The sequence below is a fragment of the Amphiura filiformis genome, chromosome 16 (genome assembly GCF_039555335.1).
Source record: "Amphiura filiformis chromosome 16, Afil_fr2py, whole genome shotgun sequence".
NCBI classification, from domain to species: Eukaryota; Metazoa; Echinodermata; class Ophiuroidea; order Amphilepidida; family Amphiuridae; genus Amphiura; species Amphiura filiformis.
In genome coordinates, this window is record NC_092643.1 from 54,471,874 (window position 1) to 54,492,449 (window position 20,576).

At 34.5% G+C, this 20,576-nt stretch overlaps 2 protein-coding genes across 2 annotated transcripts in view; one reads left to right on the plus strand and one right to left on the minus strand.

Annotated features, from left to right (window-relative positions):
* LOC140136203 (uncharacterized) overlaps window positions 1-20,576 on the plus strand; it is a 79,390-nt gene that overhangs the window by 20,030 nt on the left and 38,784 nt on the right. The window lies entirely within an intron of this gene.
* LOC140136201 (uncharacterized) overlaps window positions 8,723-20,576 on the minus strand; it is a 29,225-nt gene continuing 17,371 nt past the window's right edge. The window contains exons 11-18 of the mRNA XM_072157914.1: window positions 19,672-19,815; window positions 17,528-17,596; window positions 17,087-17,161; window positions 15,208-15,282; window positions 13,962-14,018; window positions 12,211-12,389; window positions 9,913-11,970; window positions 8,723-8,998 (exon numbers count right to left, since the gene is read on the minus strand). Coding sequence (XP_072014015.1) covers window positions 8,832-8,998; window positions 9,913-11,970; window positions 12,211-12,389; window positions 13,962-14,018; window positions 15,208-15,282; window positions 17,087-17,161; window positions 17,528-17,596; window positions 19,672-19,815 — 2,824 coding nt within the window. The 3' untranslated portion in view covers window positions 8,723-8,831. The remainder of the gene's footprint in view (window positions 8,999-9,912; window positions 11,971-12,210; window positions 12,390-13,961; window positions 14,019-15,207; window positions 15,283-17,086; window positions 17,162-17,527; window positions 17,597-19,671; window positions 19,816-20,576) is intronic.

The following is a 20,576-nucleotide window of genomic DNA, read 5'->3' on the forward strand; positions in this document are numbered from 1 at the left end:
GGTAATCTAGATATTAGTAACTTTCTTACCAGTCATTTTTATTATCCTAACTACAGTTCAACCTTTGAAAGTGTACTTGGACGTACGTGGTGCGAACATTCTTGCAACCAGCGGCGATCGGTCTTTGTGGCGGTTCCCGTTTTTTCTGATCGTATGCTTCGGCAGTGTCTGAAAACCGGAGGGGTAATGACACGGGGCACTGGCTTACCTTGGCACATACACACCTCACACCTATACACCCACAATCCTTGTGTGGTTCTGACTTGTGAGTTGGGGTCATTTCAACTGATATAAATACGGCAAAAAATCAAACGATTTTTGGTTTTGGTTGAATTTAGCGAATTTTGAGGTTAACTGATCTTTCGCGCCACCAAATATGACCATGCATCCCCCTTTCTCCAACAACTTCATTGGCTGCCAGTCAAGGAGCGGATAGCTTTTAAGATCTTGCTGTGTGTGTTTAAGGCCATCAATGATATTGCACCAGCCTATTTGTCATCGCTCCTGACTTTGTACTCTCCTGCCCGTGGGGGATTGCGCTCATCCACCGACGTCACTCGTCTTGAATTACCAACAATAAACAGCAGAACTCTCAAATCAGCCGCTGACAAGACATTCTCCTTTACAGCACCATCCATGTGGAACAGCCTGCCTCAAACCGTAAGATCCACCGGCTCACTTCCAGACTACAAAAAGGGCCTCAAATCCCACCTTTTTCCACAATAATTGTTCTTGCATTGTATCATGTTGCTTTTTTTTGCTTCATTTTCTTATTGTTATGTTTTTATGTATATTGTTTCATGCGCTGTGATCACCTGAAATGGCGCTTTATAAAAGCCTGTGTATTATTATTATTATTATTGAGGTTACGTCTATCTGGATGATTGTACCTTTTTGGTATTTTAAAATAAAAAGAAGAGACCCATACCTATTCACTGATACCAAAATCAAATCATAGACTTAGGAAGTGTTATATTTCACGGGCAGTTGGCCCAAGGTCAAATTATTTGCAATACTGCCCCATGCTAAAAGCGACACAGTTCACTGACACACTAAGGCATATTTTGGATTACATTTTTTTATTTCTAAATATACATCAATATACAAATTTGTTGGATTTTATATTGCAGTCAGATGTGACAATATAGGAAAGGTAAACAAAACTTAATAATATTTCAGGATACACACATTGTAGACTGTATCAGTAAAACACGTAAAGTCATTCTGACCATTTGGGACAAAGTATTTACCGAATGTCAAATAATTGATCCATCTTTGATGATTTAAAGTGTGAGTATATAATTGTAAAATTTGCTGCTCTATTAATATAGGTATCAAGTTTCCTTATAATTTCAAATTTCGTAATTATTCCTAGTCAAATGTGACAGCTATTTTAGTTCCTTAAGGGATCTGGAATGAGCGTTTTGAGCGTTTCCACAGTATTTTTTGGGGTATGAGAGCACATCAGATATATCGAATTGCATTCTGAATACGAATAATGTGTTTCTGATATCAAATAATATTCATTTTTTGAAATTCACAATGTAATACAAATTTTATGACAAATTTAATATTTTTTACATTTTGATATATAACAGTCCTCGAAGTAAATTTTATAAATCTAATGACATATTCTTAAAGTGTATGTAGTTGGGAGGAAAAGCCGACGATCAATTGAAAATTTGGACCTTTCATATTGAAGATATGGATTTTTTCCCAAAAAGACCTAATTTTGTTTGGTGTTTTGGAAAAAAAATCTATATCTTCAATACGAAAGGTCAAAATTTTCAATTGATCGTCAGCTTTTTATCCCACTTACATACACTTTAAGTATAAATCATCAGATTTATAAAGTTTACTTCGAGTACTGTTATCAAAAATATCAATATTTAAGCATTTGCCATAAAATGTGTATTACATTGCGAATTTCAAAAAATCAAAATTATTTGATATCAGAAGGACATTCTTCGTATTCAGAATGCAATTCGATATGTCTGATGTGCTCTAATGTCCCACAAAAAATACTGTCCAAACGTTCATACCCCACCCCTTAACCCTTGTGTTACAGACGTATTTTTTAAAAACACATTTTGGCACACGCTTTACACTTCGTGAAATAATTATATACCAACCCCCTTATTTGATACCTATGAATAGCTATATGCGTCTTCTCTATCCAGTAATTTCAGAAAAAGAATCAATATTCGTACAACCTGCGGTTTCATCCCAGTTTTGGAAGAAACAGAATAAAAATATGAATTGAAATCACTCATCTAAATTAAATATAAATCTGAATTATAAGCGCAAAAATAAAGACCCGTGGTCATCAACACCACTTCCCAATCCTCAAAGTTGAATCGGGTTAGGTGGTACATGTAGGTCAATTTTTTTTCGCTATAATGAGCACAAGAGAAGAACTTACGACTTTGACGTACAGTTCAGCATTTTAGTGCACCGGGACAATCTTTTACGGGTGTGGTACAACGCCCTTTCCCATAGTTAAGATTAACCCACACCACGCCATATACAAATCTCAAGAGTTATTATAAGACCTTCGTTTTTATCACAAAACATGCTTCGTGGCGTATTTTCATAATAATGGTGTAATTTACGTTTGGCCCTATTCATTTGCAGGTTTATCTATGATGTTCAAAATCTAATTAATGCGGAATAGGTGTTTTTCGAAATATCTTTTTTTAATTTTCATTTTTGAAAGATTTCATTTACGATTGAGGTGACCTCGGTTTTTTGTATTTCTTGTAATATTGCCCATAAATGCTACACAAAATAGATAAAAAAAACACTTATTCTTTTGTTCTTTATTTTATTCTGAGGGACATGCAAATCACCTTTATAATGAACCTTTTTTCATGGTTCGATGATAAAAAGGAAAAAATAAATTGTTTCTTTGACAATACAGGTATTGTTTGGGAGGTTTGAGACAAACTTTTTTAATTAATGTGATCTTTTAAATTAATGTGTGAAAGCAGTTTGCTTTTTTAATAATCAAGAATCAATTAGTATTGGTTTAAAACATGTTTACAGCCTTAGTATTTCAGTATTACATTGTTTGAACAAACTATGATCGCAAGATACATAAACTGCCGTTTTGCTTGTCACAGTGGAAGAACTCGTGTTATATATCTTACAAGCAGTGTAGTGTGAGTGAAATTTGCGGTATTACCTTCCATCATTCAAAGGACAGTATTTCCAAAATACAACGGCAAATTCCAACAAATTATCAGATACTTATACGGTATACTATTTCAATCGGTGTAATTGAAATTCCAAAAGATTTTATATTTTTAATATATTTTTGTAAATGACTCATATGTGTCGAAAACAATCATTTCGATGATTTGTTTTGTACAACAAAAGTGCTCGGTAATACTTTAATACCACTAACAAATGTTAATAAACACCACAAACATCAGATAATATAATATACAGTGAATATGGGCGAAATAAAAATCCTGCTTATAGCAAGTTATAATTAGACAATAATAACTGCGCACCATCTATTTTGAGGTCATTGTGTGAAATTGGAGGGTTTTGTTTTGGGCCGAGGTATTTTCCGCGGGCGCGTGTGTGGTGCAAAGTTATTATTGTCATTCATTACCGTTTTTTGTACAAAATCCTATCTTTCCTTCGTATTATTTGCTGGAAATTTTTCGAATATTTCAATTTATTTAGTCGTCATCCCTCATTAATAATGGGCGAATCCTGACTACATGACGTCATTGGCGTGGATACAGGGATTTTTGCTATCCATATTCTGGGGCCCCTTGATTAATTGATTAATTTGACCGTTGACTGACTGCGGTACTGTTGATTTTTGCTACAGAAATGTATTTTTACATGAAACTTTATTTTTATATCGTGACATTATCTGGAGAACAATAGCATATATATTCATGTTGAATATTTGGCTATCGTAATTATGCATGCATGAGACGTGTAGGCCCTACGTGTGTGAAATTCATGAATTGGACGCTCACTCTTGCCCAAGATGCAGATTTTCTGAATGCGTGAATGAGTTGCATCAATCATGTCATGATTATTGCACGCCGAGTTTATATTCTCATGTTTACAAGTGGACCTGGATATATTGTATACTTGGATTTAAATGGATGAATAGTTCTACCATTAGGGTTTACACCCGGTAAGTAGGTTTTATAGGTTTTATAAATGTGATTACAATTTTATTGGCTTAAAATCAGAATTTTCTCTTGACCCACCAAAGGTTGACAATTATACGTACTGACGGTGGCTGACAGTAAAAATAAAGCTCAAGTTTTCTTTGCACTGTATCTTCAAATCTGTAGGCCCTATTTTTCCATATTGGCCAGCATGCTTTTAATTTATATCATCATGATTACTACGCTTTTTAGTCTGGCTTGAGCATTTTGTTTAAGTCTGGCATTGCTGGCCCAACCAGGCATCATGCCTGCCCGGCATCATGAGCGCGAGCATGCAAGTGTCTCTGCACGGCGCGACCGTTTACCAAGCATGCGAGGACCGTTTAAACAAACTTGCAGAATGATCCGAGAAAAATTTAATGGAATGATGCTCTAAAAATGAATTTAAAAACAGTTCCAGGTTTAAATTACCTAGTCCGAGGTAGCCTACTCACATCGTCACACCTCCGTCACTACGATGACTGACTTTCTATGGTGAGGAACAACAAATGATAGGCCTAGCTAGCATGCTAGGCCCCCTGTGCCATGATGTTTCGGCTACATGATATTTGTTAGGCCTACCATTTACAAAATGATTGTGAATAAATACCTGAAGAAATTAATTGTTTATATTGTGAGGAACATGGGAAAGAACAACCAGCATGCCCGGCCAGCATAACTATTTATAGGGCCATGAATGATATTTTGAGCTTCAAATTACTAATACTATACAAAATAATAAATAGGCCGCAGTAATTTTCTCATCTGGATGATAATAAAAATCAAGATTCAGATTTTGTTACCGGTAGTGGTTTTAAAGCCGAAAGCCGGACGTGTAATTTATTTTACAAACAAAATATAAGATTTATTTTCCAGTTTTGTCTATAGTCCACCATGGCATGCACCATACTGCTGTTTTCCTGTTGTTTTTTTGTTTTTTTTTGTGTTTTTTTTTGGGGGGGGGGAAGCCGTGTTCCCGCTCGTCCACATTTGCACTGCACACAGTAGGGGAGAGTGGGGTTGAGTTGAGCCACCCCGCTAGAAAGAAAAGTAAAACTTATCTTACTTTGCAGTTCCACTTATTTGTATATGACATAACAGAGGCTTCTCAAGTGTAATATGGAATCACTTGCACATAGGGTAAGAAAGCTGCATTAGAAAGTTCATTTTTCGCACTTTTGTTGAACTTTTGGCAAAAACCATTTTTTTTTCATGTTTCACCCAGAAAGAAAAAGGCTAAAATGATAGCATTTTGGGTATTGAGGATGTGATATATGAACACTATTTTAGAAAACTATTTACAACAGTAACAAGTTTTAGTCAGGCGGGAGACTTGGTTGTTGACAAAAAGGGTCACATGGGGTAAGTTGAGCCACCGGCCATGGGGCAAGTTGAGCATAGGAAAAACCTGCAGAAATTTCCTTTTTTTTTCAAAGTCAAATCTTGTCAGAAATTACTTGTATGCAATATTTAGAGCAAACTGCTTCTATATCAAACTATTTTTCGAAATTTTTACCTGAAAACAACAATGAAAAAAAATGGCAAAATTGAATTTCACAGCTATGGCATATACTGTGCATTTCTATGGTGGCTCAACTTGCCCCCGCGACTGGCTCAACATAACCCACCGTTGGGGTAAGTTGAGCCAATTTGCAAATGATCTTTGGCGTTTCACTGTGCGAAAGTGCAAAATATTAATTACAATTTTGTGCAATCATAATTATTGAGAGCAATAGATGCCGGGATCGGAAGCAGCTGAGACCTAGACGCAGGTCGTAAAGCTCACTCCGGGAGCTCACTCGATCAACGTAACACAGGGACAAATATATTAGGAAAAATTGTTTATATTTATTCAATAATTCATTCAAAACAGGACCCTGTTTTGTTTAGAATGTGTGTGCATATTTATTGGTTTACCTGCTGTGATCGGGGCTGCTTTTATTTTTTTTTTAAGGTAGTCGCCATTTGAATTGGACGGTGCAATTCGCAATGATGCCAATTCTTTATCCATGTTCGGGGCCCCGATCACCCCATGTTTTGATTGCTACGTCAGACGCGGAAGTCATTGTTGCGCGTCCGGAGTCAATTGTGAGATATTAATGACCTCGAATTGCGTTCGCGTTTTCACAAATAATAAAATATGATTGGATCACACGCATCATGCATATTCATGAGGTTACGAATTGTACAATTAATTATATTGATAGCTAATAAATATGTACAGGTGTTCTGTTTTCTCTTATACATTCCTGACACCAATTTGTTTATATGGCCGTGCGTCGTGAACTGGTGTTCTCAATAGGGTGGTGTTGTTTCATATTTTAGTGAAAAATGACTTATTTGTAATAAGCAAGCACCTTTAATCATTTCTAATGCCATCAAATTTACATTCATTTTAAAGCCTATAGTGTACTCCTTAATTTGATACCAAACATAATATTCTGAGGTTTTTAATTAAAAAGTTGTAAGTAATTAAGTAAACGAAGACGCAGGGTGGTGCAATTGGGATACGGAATTGGGATACGGCACCATGTAAAGTCTATGGGAGAAATGAGCACTCTGCTCATCAAGGTTTTTCTATATTACAACAATGAATAAAGTCTTTAAATAAGATACTGCCTAAAGGCCTAGAATGTACTCTTTAATTTGGTACCAAATTTGATGTTCTGAGATTTGAAATAAATAAGATTTAATTAATTAAGTAAACGAAGATGCCGGGTGGTGCAAAATTGGGATACGGCACAATGTAAAGTCTATGGGAGAAACAAGCATTCATCAGTTCATCATGGGTTTCTACATTACAACAATGAATGAAATCTTTAAATCTCTACTTTTATACTAAAGATCTATTTGTTTTGTAATTAATTTTAATTAATTAATTAATTTTAATTAATTAATTAATTTTAATTAATTAATTAATTTTAATTAATTAATTAATTTTAATTAATTAATTAATTTTAATTAATTAATTTTAATTAATTAATTTAATTAATTATTTAATATAATTGATTAATTAATTTTAAATTAACACTGATCTTGGGACACCGAAATTTGAAGACAACCATCTCAGGTTTTTTTAACTGCCATAAAGCAATTGTAATTGATTTTAACAGGCCTGTATTAAATAGCCATTAAATTAAATAATTTTATAAATTAATTATTAATTAATTATCTAATTAATTAATAAATAATAAATAAATAAATAAATAAATGCTACAGACCAAAATTTAATATTTGCTCAGCCTCATTCATAATATTGGAATTTTAAAATTGGCATTGGACACATTTATATTATAAATGATTATATTTTTTATAATTGCTCACTGCAGAGACTGTCTTTTGGAATTTGCAGGAGAGCATTAAATAGCTCTTCTGGAGCCTTCAAGGAGAGCTGTTTAGAGCATATGCAATAAGGAGAGAATGATCAACTAAAATAAGGAGAGCTAAAATGACTCCTATATCAGATTTAAGGAAAGCAGTAGAGAGTGATTGCTCTTGCTCTCCTCAGAAGGCAGTCCCTGTCACTGCATGTGAGCTATTAAAGAGTGTCAAGAGTAATAAAAATTCAGGTGAATTTGGATAAAAGCAACACAGAGCCCGAAACATGCAACCTCTCTGGATAGTACCGGTATAAACAATAGAGCCTGAAAGTATTGCTAGGAAGAATCTGAAGTGAGTTAAACTTGTGGTTTAAAATACTCATGATACCTGTAGTTTTAACATGTTTGAAGTCAACACAAGAGATTAGTTCTTTTAATTTTTTAAACTGAACAAAATTTACGTCTTTTATGTCGGCATGTTTCGGTGTACTGTGACATCACACCACAGAAAGTACCCTATTTAGGTGTAACCTTATCAAAGTAAACATTTTTAGGATGGTTGTTGCTTGCACTTTACAAATGTATTAATGTTAAAAGAATACACTAATAAATTTTAGTATAAAGAGGCTCTTTTAGCAATCAAGTATTATTTTTGTATTTTCCTCAAATTTTGATGGAAAATTTTGTAACGTGTCATTCCGTGTATCACAAAAGTACATCAAGTAGGGGTAACCCTATCAAAGTATACATTTTTGGGTGGGCTATTGCCTCTACTTTGCACCAATAAGGTTGTTTTTTAGATAGGTGCTGTGGTTTGGATGTTACATGTTTTTGAGGAGGTGCTACTTTTTGACAACTTTTTCATGCATATTTGGATTTTTACCTGATTTAGACTTACCCCTACTAAAAATTGGATGCCATTTTTGGAAAATGTTTACTTTTGCTATGATAGGATATATAATTTGGAAGTTATGAATGTTTCAATACAAAATGATGCGCGATCCTAGAAATTTACTAACGAAACGCAAAGGACTACCACTTCAAGACACACGGCCATATATTATATAAATATAAGTATGTAACCTAATGACAAAACTAGGGTTATTAAGTGTGATTTTTTTTTTCTATGCACCCGATACCAGGAGGGTGAGAGTTCCTATAATAAGTACAGGGCAAACTGGACAAACAGCGTAAAAAAGCGGAAAATCATACAACCGTCGGAAATTTCAATTGCTCGGTATTATAATGTATGCCTCAATATTTTACATGCTTCGTTCAAACATTCCTTCGATTTATTCTACACCTATCACCAAAGGTTTACATTCATTATTCGCTAAACTGGTGCCGGATTATTTCCATTACTTGCGGGCCAATGCCGTCGACTGCCATTTGAAGCACTGGAAAGGATTCTACTTGCGATGGACAAACAATTTTGACAGGAACATGCGCCACTACACCCATGTTGCTTCACCGACCTCCACAATATCATAATTGAGTTACCTGTAATATTAAATAATTAAATTGATATTATACACAGTTACACATATGACACATAAAAACATGTTAAATCGTTTACGCAATCTTGACTATGAAGATAATGATACTTTAGCTGCATATATACTGCGCCAATAAAGTATCCTTACAGTTGGAAAAATAATCACAATTTCAAAACTGAACAATATTTGAGTAAATTTGTGTTTTGAATAGATGCACTATCTAATCCTGCACATTATGACACCACATTGATTCCAATGTGACCTAGAAGTAAAGTTACAAGCAATTGAATAGACGAGGGTCCAATTTTAAAAGTGACAAACTGGCCTATACAAGGCGTAAAAAGATTCCAACAAGCGAAACAAAGAGACAACACAGTTTCTTCAATGAAGTGTTATTTAAAACAGTTTTTATTTCAGTTTTTACTTCTCTATATTTTTCATAACTTTCATTTTATTTGTCAGTTCTTTTGTTTCAGTTTTCTTTTATTCCTTTTGTTTTTAAATTAAAGCCAAACGCATAAATTAGCCATTCAACACTCTCAAACCAGATGTCTAGTCTGTGGAGTTTTGAATAGGCCAGTTTGTCACTTTTAAAACTGAACCTTCGTCTAATCAAATGCTTGTAACTTTGCTTCTTGGATACTTTATTGGCGCAGTATATTTTGAAATTATTGGTTCAGTGACATGTGTAAATCTTGTTGTGGTGCTTTTTGTTCTTCTTTTTCGATTGCGTTCTTAAGCCAAACTTAAACTCTTCGATTGCATTTACCCATCATGAGATAAGACGTGATCCTAAATAAGAAACATTATGGAACTCTTTTACAAACTTTTTTAAATTTCAAAAACCATATAAGTGTTTCTAATCTCCTTTACGATATTCATTAAGTGCTCGTAAAATACGTTGTAGTGTAAACTTACCCAGGGCAAGGAGCACAACTGACATGTTGAGTAAGATCACGAATACAGCCATCGCTGCTTGTTGATGTCCTGATGGGTCTTTTAATGGAACCAGTAGAATCTCAGCACAAAGTAAGTTGAGAAATATTGCCACAAGTGAAGTCATCTGTAGTAAGTGCTCAAAAGAATCCTTCATTGGTTTGAAATACGCATGGCTGGTAATGAACACCATTGACACAGCTATAGTCGCCCCTAAGGTAAGCGGGTCCTCTGACCCATACAGAACTACAAGTGATGTCTGCAACAGTTTTCGGCATAGCTCTAGTACATCCCAGTACCAGTACTCTCGTTTGTAGTTTTCACAGAAGAACTGCACATACAATGGGTATTTAGAATAGTCGATACTCTCATTAGTCTGCGTACTAGCTTCATTTGTCTGGACATCCTGAACGTCATTATTGCATGCTGCCAACTCCACATTTTCATCTTCTTCTGAGTTAATTGATTGCTCATAATCAATGTTCTCGTTTGTCTGAATGCTAGCCAACTCCGTAACACCGGGAATGATAGAGCGCTCATTGTCAGTAGGGTTGTCAAGCAAAGGAGTCGTATCCGACTGGCTATCGATTTCTGCAGTTGTGATATTGCCTTCGTCTTGTCTAATGGTTTCGGTCTCTTCATTTCCGCCGATTTCGTTCTCACGAGATTCGTTGACTTTTTCATTTTCCCGACGAAATGTTATTTTTTGGAAAAAAATCAAAAAGAACAAGCACAAGGGATATCCGACAACAAAAAACAATGATACATAGGCTGTTGTGACGTAGTTCTTGTGTTCCTCAGTATCACAATCAACTGAATAATCAGATCGCAGTCGTTCTGTGCAGTAATCATCATTCACATCGACACAGAATTCTTGACAAGCCACCGGCATTAGGGACAAGATCACATCACACAAACTCAGGTAAGAGATGAACAAAACTACGACGACAACCAAGCAGCAGTTCCCTCTGAATCTGTGTAGTTTGTTTTTCACTTCAGCGGCAGACAATGTTTTATTAAATCGCAGAAACAACCATTTAGATGCAAAGACAATGCTTGGAAAAAACACAACAAGAATACAAAACACTAACCCTATAAGGAATTCTGCGTAGATGTTCAACTGAAGTTCATCAATGTAACAACGAGGCTTTGCTAGTAACTTGAATATGTTCAACTCTAGAGCCTTGAACACGTAAGCAAGATTTGACACATTCTTTGGCCAATGAATATTATGAAGAGAAGTAAAAATTGCCCCAGCTATTTGATAATATCCCAAAACTATCTTAAATCGACCGATTAGAACATAAACCAGAGATCTTTTGAGCGACTTGTTATCTCTATGTTGCTCACGCTCCTTCATCTTTTTCTTGAGATCCAAAATGACGATTACAACCAGTATACACGTTAGAATAACTACAAGCAAAAGCTCCAAGATCAGATGCCAGATTGGAGGACAGTTGACACAATATTCAAACCATGAATAGTAGCCTTTGCTACATGTGGAACAAACCCATCCTTCATAACCAACACCACAACTTCCATTAAAAAAGGGACACGCTTCTTCTCCTCCTGGGCAAGGAAATGGTTTGGGAAGGGGACCTTCAAATCTTGCACTTGCAGGATCATATGATCTATCAAATATTAGCAGATTTTCAACGAATGCAGTATACATGCTACTCAAACTATTCGGTGCAAATCCAAGGACGTTTGTGGTGTTCGACAAATTCCAATCCCATGTCCACCAATATCCAGGCTGAACCTTTTGCGATTCATTGCTGCAAATGACACCTTCTGCGGGGCAGGGCATACAAGGACCAAATCTATCTTTTCGGTAGTATCCATCTAATCCATCTAAACAAGGACAAGCACGGAGTCCTGCAAACTTATTTTTGTCTGTTCCCGCCGGACATACTTGACAGTCTGATATGCGTGCTCCAGGAGCTCGTTCAGGAGAAACAAAAGTACCATTAGTACACAAATCACATCCAATACCTCCCGCTTCCATTGATATTTGAGCACGTCGTGTTTGAAAATATCCACCTGAAATGAACAAAGAAATAAATACCTTAGCTGTGCAACAGAGAACCATAAATTATCCATGTTGTTATAGTGATATTAAAATGGAATGGGGTATAAATGTAATAGATTACTCACAATGCACGACAATTTTCATGCTTACAAAAGCCGCTGAATATTGAATTCCTTCTGCTAGAATTGATTTGGTATTTTTATATATGGTATATTTTATATAATAAACAAAGACATATTCTCAAAGCTTACCAGCTGGGCAACTAATACAACCTGAGTCAATACCGTCACCGAAGGTACCCGGTTTGCATGGAACACAAGATGAACCATTGCATTGGAAACCAAATTTGTTCATGCCTGCTTCCATGACGTATTTGAAAGACATTTGATTTGCACTAAAGAAAGTATTGATGTTATTTCCAACGCCAAAGCTGTAAACCCAAAATGAGAATATAATAAATACATCAACAAAAATACGTATCCCCTGAATGATTTACCGTTATTCTAAAACGAGTTATCGTATGCCAAATTTGTCACAGTATTGGAAGCAAAATTTATTTCTGCGCATTATGGCACCTTTATATTATTGTTGTAATGGCACAGATTTGATAGTTGCAGCAAAATCCTATTGGTTTGTATTAAGGGATGGGGTATGAACGTTTGGACAGTATTTATTGTGGGACATTAGAGCACATCAGACATATCGAATTGCATTGTGAATACGAAGAATGTCATTCTGATATCAAATAATTTTGATTTTTTGAAATTAGCAATGTAATACACATTTTACGGCAAATGATTAAAATTGATATTTTTGATATTTAACAGTAGTCGAAGTAAACTTTTCGTATTGAAGATATGGATTTTTCCCCCAAAATATCCACAAAAAATACGTCTTTTGGGGGAAAAATCCATATCTTCAATATGAAAGGTCAAAATTTTCAATTGGTCGTCGGCTTTTCCTCCCAGCTACATACACTTTAAGAATATATCATTAGATTTATAAAATTTTCTCCGAGGACGGTTATAATTGTGAAAAATATAAAATTTTAATAATTTGTCATAAAATTTGTATTATATCGTGAATTTCAAAAATGAAAATTATTTGATATCAGAAAGACAGTCTTCGTTATCAGAATGCAATTCGATATGTCTGATGTGCTCTCATGTCCAACAAAAAATACTGTCGAAACGCTCAAAACGCTCATTCCAGATCCTTTAAACAGTTAAATTTAAAAAAAAATAGATTTTAGATTTATATAGAGCATTTTTCCTGAGAATTCAATTCTGCTTTGAATGCATATTCCAAATTTGGCATAGGATAAATCATTTTAGAATAATGGTATTTTATTTGGGGGTAATTATTTTGTAATACGAATGTCACGATTATTATTATTTTGTTGTTATTGTACTTGCATTTTTATTATAACTTCTTCCAGTTATTATATTACATATCCTTTTACCAGCCTACCATATTTATTTAATGTATTGTGGAATATGTGAATAGAAAATGAATGAATGAATGAATGAATGAATGAATAAATGAATAAATGAATGAATGAATAAATGAATGTATGAATGATTGAATGACTGAATGACTGACTGACTGACTGAATGAATGAATGAATGAATGAATGAATGAATGAATGAATGAATGAATGAATAAATAAATGAATAAACGAATGAATGGTACAGAATCATCCTGCTTAATTTCCTTCGGACTATAATACTAAAATAATAGGAGCCAAGGATGATGCAACGGAATACAGAACTGACAGAATGAAAATTGCAATACTTTTTAAAATTCCTATGTTACAAATTTTCATACATTATCAGGACACATCGGTATGAGCTACACCTTTAGAAATAAAGCAACAGTGAGGTGTGAAAATCTGAGTTCATTTATTGACAACTTGTGGTCAGTGTTGTATGATATTTTTCAGAAAATAATGCGCAGAGCCTGGTAAATTGCATGATGCGATAAAGGTCAATTGTTGACTTACATTCTAACACTAGATGGAAAGTATGGTATTTCTGATAAATATTCCACTGGATAATATCTGCAATGGGATATACAAGGTAGAATTCGCAATGGTAATAAATATTGCATAGTCGTGGTGGTCGATAGTGCGTTCATCATTACCTTCATCATCATCATCATCATCATCATCATCATCATCATCATCATCATCATCATCATCATCATTATCATCATCATCATCATAGTCATCGTCGTCATTATCTCTATTATCATCATCACCATTATCATCATCATCATTATCATCCAACCCATTCTCGTCCTTATTTTGTATTTATAATACAAATGGACAAAGCAGTTAAAATGTATTATTATTAGACCATGCGCAAGAATGGATGCGCAGTAGCCAAGGATGAAGACTCGATCATCATCAATTTATACGGCAGTAAACAGCGCCCTATGTTGATCAAAATTCACTTTGGTAAGTATTTTTAACGAAGTTAATAAATATTTGAGTTAATACTATACTATATTATGAGTTAATACTTTGGTGATACTATAGAATACAAAAAGCAGAATTTTGCTGAGTTAAAAACTGAAATGAGGTATGGGGCTGGTTTTCGGTGGCTACGTAGCTCTAGTAGTCTGCCACTGCCCAATAGGAGAAGTAATTATGAGGTCTGACTATACCATGTACAAGCAATCTGAGTTCTGACTGGGCAGTCGGCGCTAAAGCGCTTCGATGTCGGCGCTACGCGCCTCTTTACATCTCGACGCTTAAGCGCCTCGATGTCGGCGCTACGCGCCTCTACTGTTGGACATCGTGATCCGAGGGAAATGACTAAGTTCTATGGCTACGGGGCGTTAGCTCAAAGACAATATTGTTCAAGGTTACGCCGCAGGCTTACAAAGAAACAATTTTGTGACGGGCTATCTCTACGTACGGTGGATATGGGTGACGGGCTTTCGATAACAGATGATTCACCAGTGTGGGAGCAAAGAAAAATGCTCTATATAAGTCTAAAATCTAATGCTTATTTTATTAAATGTTTAAGGGCGCGGTACCCGCTACCAAATAATTCTTGAAACTTGAAATATTGGTCTTACTTTCATAAGCATCACGATTTCCCAAACCCTACTTTTTATAAAGTCACTAACCTCACAAATTGCCCTTCATTATCATCTTCATGATAAACTGTTGCTATTTTGAAAATATTAACAAAAGTTGTTATCACGAATTGTCACGATTATTGATGCCGCATAAAACTTACACTTTGCTGCCACTTTCTGATAAGTAGTCAAAAGATCCCTCCTCAATTACACTCAATGGGTTCTGGTAAATATGTCTAGAAATCGTAGATTTTGAGTGAGAAAACAAAACGGTTTCATTGTTGCAGACCAGTGATGAAATATAATACTTTCAAAATGTTACGGAGGTAAGTATAGTTCGACACGTTTAATGGTTGGTCTGAATGAAAGACCAGTATTCTGGTCAATATTTGTTAAATTTTTCTTGTATGTGTGTTTGGGGATGGGTGGGTGTGTGTAGAAAATCCCTGGTCTAGTTTATTGATGCACTCGTAACCAACATTATTTGTTTCCTCTTATTATACAATTTTCATGGTGCTGATTCTGCCCACCCATGGCAGGGGAACCCAACAGTTGCCTTTGTGTTTTCATGCTTTTTGTCTTTTTCACTTCTTATTTTGCTTGCCTTTTTCATTACTCTTGGTAGTGCGCAGCATTTGCTCTTTTTTTTTTTTTTTTTTTTTTAACAGAGGTATCGGTTGCGTCCTGTTGTCGTGGTGGGGCGATATTATTTAAATCTCATTGTCAATTTTTGTCCTCAAATTAAAAATCATTGTAAATTTATATTGGGAAACATAGTATATGCTATGAGGGGCATGGTTAAGATTATAGGCCCAAGGAGATCTCAAACCCATGCTATGACATACCATGGTTTTGAGACCACCACGGGACCATAATCTTAACCATGTTCCGAATATAAAGCAGTCAATATTTGTTTTATATACGGAATGGATACGTGGATGTTGCGATTGCACAGTTTGACTGCGACGCACGTGACCAATCTATAGTTCATTTCCATGACTGGTCCATAGTTCATTTTGAGGCCATAGTTAATTCAATGACTGCACTTTCAACCAATAAGATGACAGGAATTTATATATGAGGTATATAATGATTTATATAAGGCCAGATATGGTTAAAGGAAGTGTGCGGCAATCACAACATTATGCCTTATATGTTAGAAAAATAATTATATTCTATTCTATTTTAAACAAACTCATATTGACCATAAAAACGAATAAAAACAACCGGCTCTCAACACCCTATATTCAAAATTCCCGCGACGAAATTGTCTAGAGCAATGACGTCATGGTTATTTTTTTGATATGGTCTCAGGTCCCACAAAAAATACTGTGCAAAAGTGGGTTACAGAGCCCTTAAGGGCTGGGGTATGAACGTTTGGACAGTATTTATTTTTGGGACATTAGAGCACATCAGACATATCGAATTGCATTCTGAATACGGAGAATGTCTTTCTGATATCAAATAATTTTGATTTTTTGAAATTCGCAATTTAATACACATTTTATGGCAAATCATTAAAATTGATATTTAAGATATCTAACAGTACTCGAAGTAAACTTTATAAATCTGATGATTTATACTTAAAGAGTATGTAGGTGGGATGAAAAGCCGACGATCAATTGAAAATTTTGACCTTTCGTATTGAAGATATGGATTTTTTTTTTTTTTTCAAAAAAAAATTAGGTCTTTTTGAGAAAAAAATCCATATCTTCAATATGAAATGTCAAAATTTTCAATTGACCGTCGGTTTTTCCTCCCAGCTACATACACTTTAAGAATATATCATTAGATTTATATAATTTACTTCGAGGACTGTTATATATCAAAAATTTGAAAAATATAAAATTTTTATAATTTGTCATAAAATTTGTATTATATTGTGATTTTCAAAAATGAAAATTATTTGATATCAGAAAGACATGCTTCGTATTCAGAATGCAATTCGATAGGTCTGAGGTGCTCTCATGTCCCACAAAAAATACGGTCGAAACGCAATAAACGCTCAATCTAGATCCCTTAAAGCAAACATATACTTACAATTTGCTAATAGTGCAATTGCTTGTTTGTAGCGCACCTTTGCTTATATTTGCAATATTGTTGCTGAATATAAACCTAAATATGAAGAAAACAAATTGTTGTTACGTACATAAATCATGCATTTGTATATAAATTGATGTAAACAGATTGGCTGGGTAAGTGATGGCAAAAATGTTGGTACTGAGTATTCTATCTGTTATTGTTTTAGAGCTGACTGATGGTGAATTTGATAAATAGAGTTTTAAAAAGTTGGAGAAGATTCCTATCGTGTTATTTGTTTAAGAGAGGGGAGAAATATCATGCATGAATGAAATCATCATTAACATATGGATCATGCTCAAAACATTCTGCCCTGTGTTTCAATGTTCTGTCACGTGGGGATTTTGATTGGGGAGTAACTTTTGTACTAAACGAGTTCATTTATTCTAAACAGGTACTCACAATTCTGCTAAGTTCGTGTTTTGAAAAGTCAACGGAGGAATGTAAGTGATTTGATTTCGAAACAACAGCCTGAAAAAAAGATAAACCAACGGTTGTTTCTTGCGATGTTTCATTATCTTTTGTTTTTAACAAAACATTATATAATTTGCAATTATAAATTATACACATGGAAAATACCAACAGCTTTTCACACTATGCGCAAATATTAGCCTCGGCAGTAAAAACGTTTAAATAATGGGTTCGGCTGCGCCTCACCCATTATTTACGTTTTTACTGCCTCGGACACATTATTTGGGTGTAAAGGATAATGCATTGCCCATTATTTCTTAAATAAAATATTAGCAAACTTCCTTGCTCTTTGACATTCATTTTTCTGATGTTTTAATGGCATTGACAATATAAAAGAGTTTTAACCCTTGTAAAATATGCAAACAAGATTTAAAATAAATAATGCCATCTACTTATATGAATAATGACTCTAGTCATATTACATCAAACAGACCGATTCAAAATGAAATGTGTAAATTACCATAGCAAATAACTTAATTAACGCTCGTTCTACTAAGCCCTTTTTGGGTAACATTAAATACCAAAAGTGGGGGAAGTCCCCCCCCTTTCCTTATATTAAACGTCATACTGTTATAGCAATGTATAGCTAGCTATGTATTTCCTTTATCCACTGATTACAAAATAAGTACAAACATTCCTCATGTATTGGCACTATGTCTGGAGTTATTGGTGAAAGGTCAAAAGAGAACAAACCTCCACATATCAATTTGTAAGCTCTCTTTAGCAAAGTCATAGTTCATTGAATTTACAACCGTATGACAAAACAGACGAAAATAGTAACTTTTTGCACAAGATTTGCAACATAAAGAGAATTGGCCATTGCTCAAGTGTGCTCTTTCATTTAATGATATAAAATTTGAAAAATATTGTAAGTATCACTTGAGGTTTTGACTTTTAAAACTTGCATTTTGGTCAAAATATTTGCGTGAATAGGTTGTTTTCAACAGATTTACCACATTCGCCTTGCTATTGACGCAAAGAAAAAACGTTTTTAGCAGGAAGTGTTAGCTTTCGTTCGATATAAAAATATTTCTGATTGGATAAAGGGAACACTTGATGTTTTGACAAAAACCGCAGATCACAGATGCTTATTCTCCACTAGTCACCAGCTAGAAGCTCACACAGCTCTTATGATGCTATGCACTCAACCGTGTAGAGTAAACACGGACTGTGCTCTCTACAAGGTACTGCTGCTTAGACGAAACTGAGAATCGTTTTGTAGCCAAACCTTTCCATATGATTTTGATGAAAATGGTCTCAAATTGTATATCTTGATATATATAGCAATCCAAAAAAAATCACAACTAATAGGACTGAATGGGTACTGACCCATTTTGCTTTGCTATACCTAGGTAAGAAAATGATTTACATATTGCAAACTACTCTTTCTTTTTTATTGTTTTGAGCCCCGTGGACCTCAAATGCGGGCCTTCGACCTTTTTTCACTAATAACTACAGACTGATAGGTCAATTGAATCATTAACAACAAAGAAATATTTTAGAATAGATTTAAACCAAATCGGAAAAAAATATGAATTTTGATCCCTTTTGACCCTGGAAATTTCGGAATCCCATGGGTGCCCATATTTATTCTATACACCTCAGGCAACAACATAAGAGCGAAAATGTTAGTCATACCTAAATGTACACTCACAAGCAAATTTTACCGGACTATAATCACAATTTGAACATAAGTATAAGTCGGATTAACTACCATAGCAAATATATTCAAACAAATTTGAATATATCGCGCAGCACTACAAGCAGGTTGCAATCATCACCTGTGTATGTCTGTAATCATAGATTAAATACAATACCGGTCTTTTCAAAGATACTTATCTTGCCGGTGCAAGTGATCAACATGCTATTATATGGTTCAATGCAGAGGTACCGCGTGAACGTACCAGTGCAGCATTTATTCAAACAAATTTGAACATATTGCTATGGTAGTTAATCCGATTATTACATAACTTCGCCAGTGTATAGACAGTGCATACAACTTTGAATATTACAATAAAAGGCTTTTAACTCCAATCAACTTTTCAACTTTAAACTTAAAATACATAGAGGCTTACAATGTCCGTAAACTTGTTAATCCCAGAAAAGTTTCGTTCGAGATATATTTCAGTCGGTTTCCATACAAGCTGAGCATCTTCAAATTAGGTGATGATCGCAGAAATCCGTCGGGTAATTCTTCTAGAAGATTTTGGGTTAGGGACCTAAATACGAAACAAATGGATTGAAATAATGCTAATAACATTTACGGAATAAATATGCCCTGCCTTATAGGTAGAAAAGGTACGTTTTTCATACAAACCTTCTAGCAATTGGTAATGACTAATTAAATGACTAATTATTGACTAATTATAAATTTCGGTTAATAATTAGCCATTTAATTAGTAATCAATTAGGAATTCCAGTAGTAAATATTATACGTCATAAAAATATGTTGAAGTCCTGCAAGCTAAAGTGAAATGTTATTACTGTTCTACAAATACATCATTTCGGCATTATTTTTCTGGAATAACAAAACTATAATTATCTTATATGAAAGTTTAACTGTGTACTAGAATTCCTTCTACAGGCATTATGCCTCTAAAATGAGTGTTGTTTCATTGACAAAACAGACGAAAGGCAGACACCTTCCACAAAAACATTACAATAGATTGGTATCACAATAATATATGGGTTTTTTTTACAGCCGCTTGTATCAGTAATAAACTATACATGTTTTTGTCGAGGGTGTCCTTCGTCCTTGTCTTCAAAAAACAACAAGCAATTTAGTTTTTAATAATGCGAAGAACAAGTATGGAGGTAAATTAATATTGAATATCTTGTATGCTATTTTGAAAGAGAGTCACCGACGCTCAAACTTGCAAATGTGATTATTTACTGCAGGTAATTGTTGCACTTCGAATCAAATTATTTATAGTAAAGTTCCACAATGGCCGCATTACTCACACCACAACTTGTTTAACTT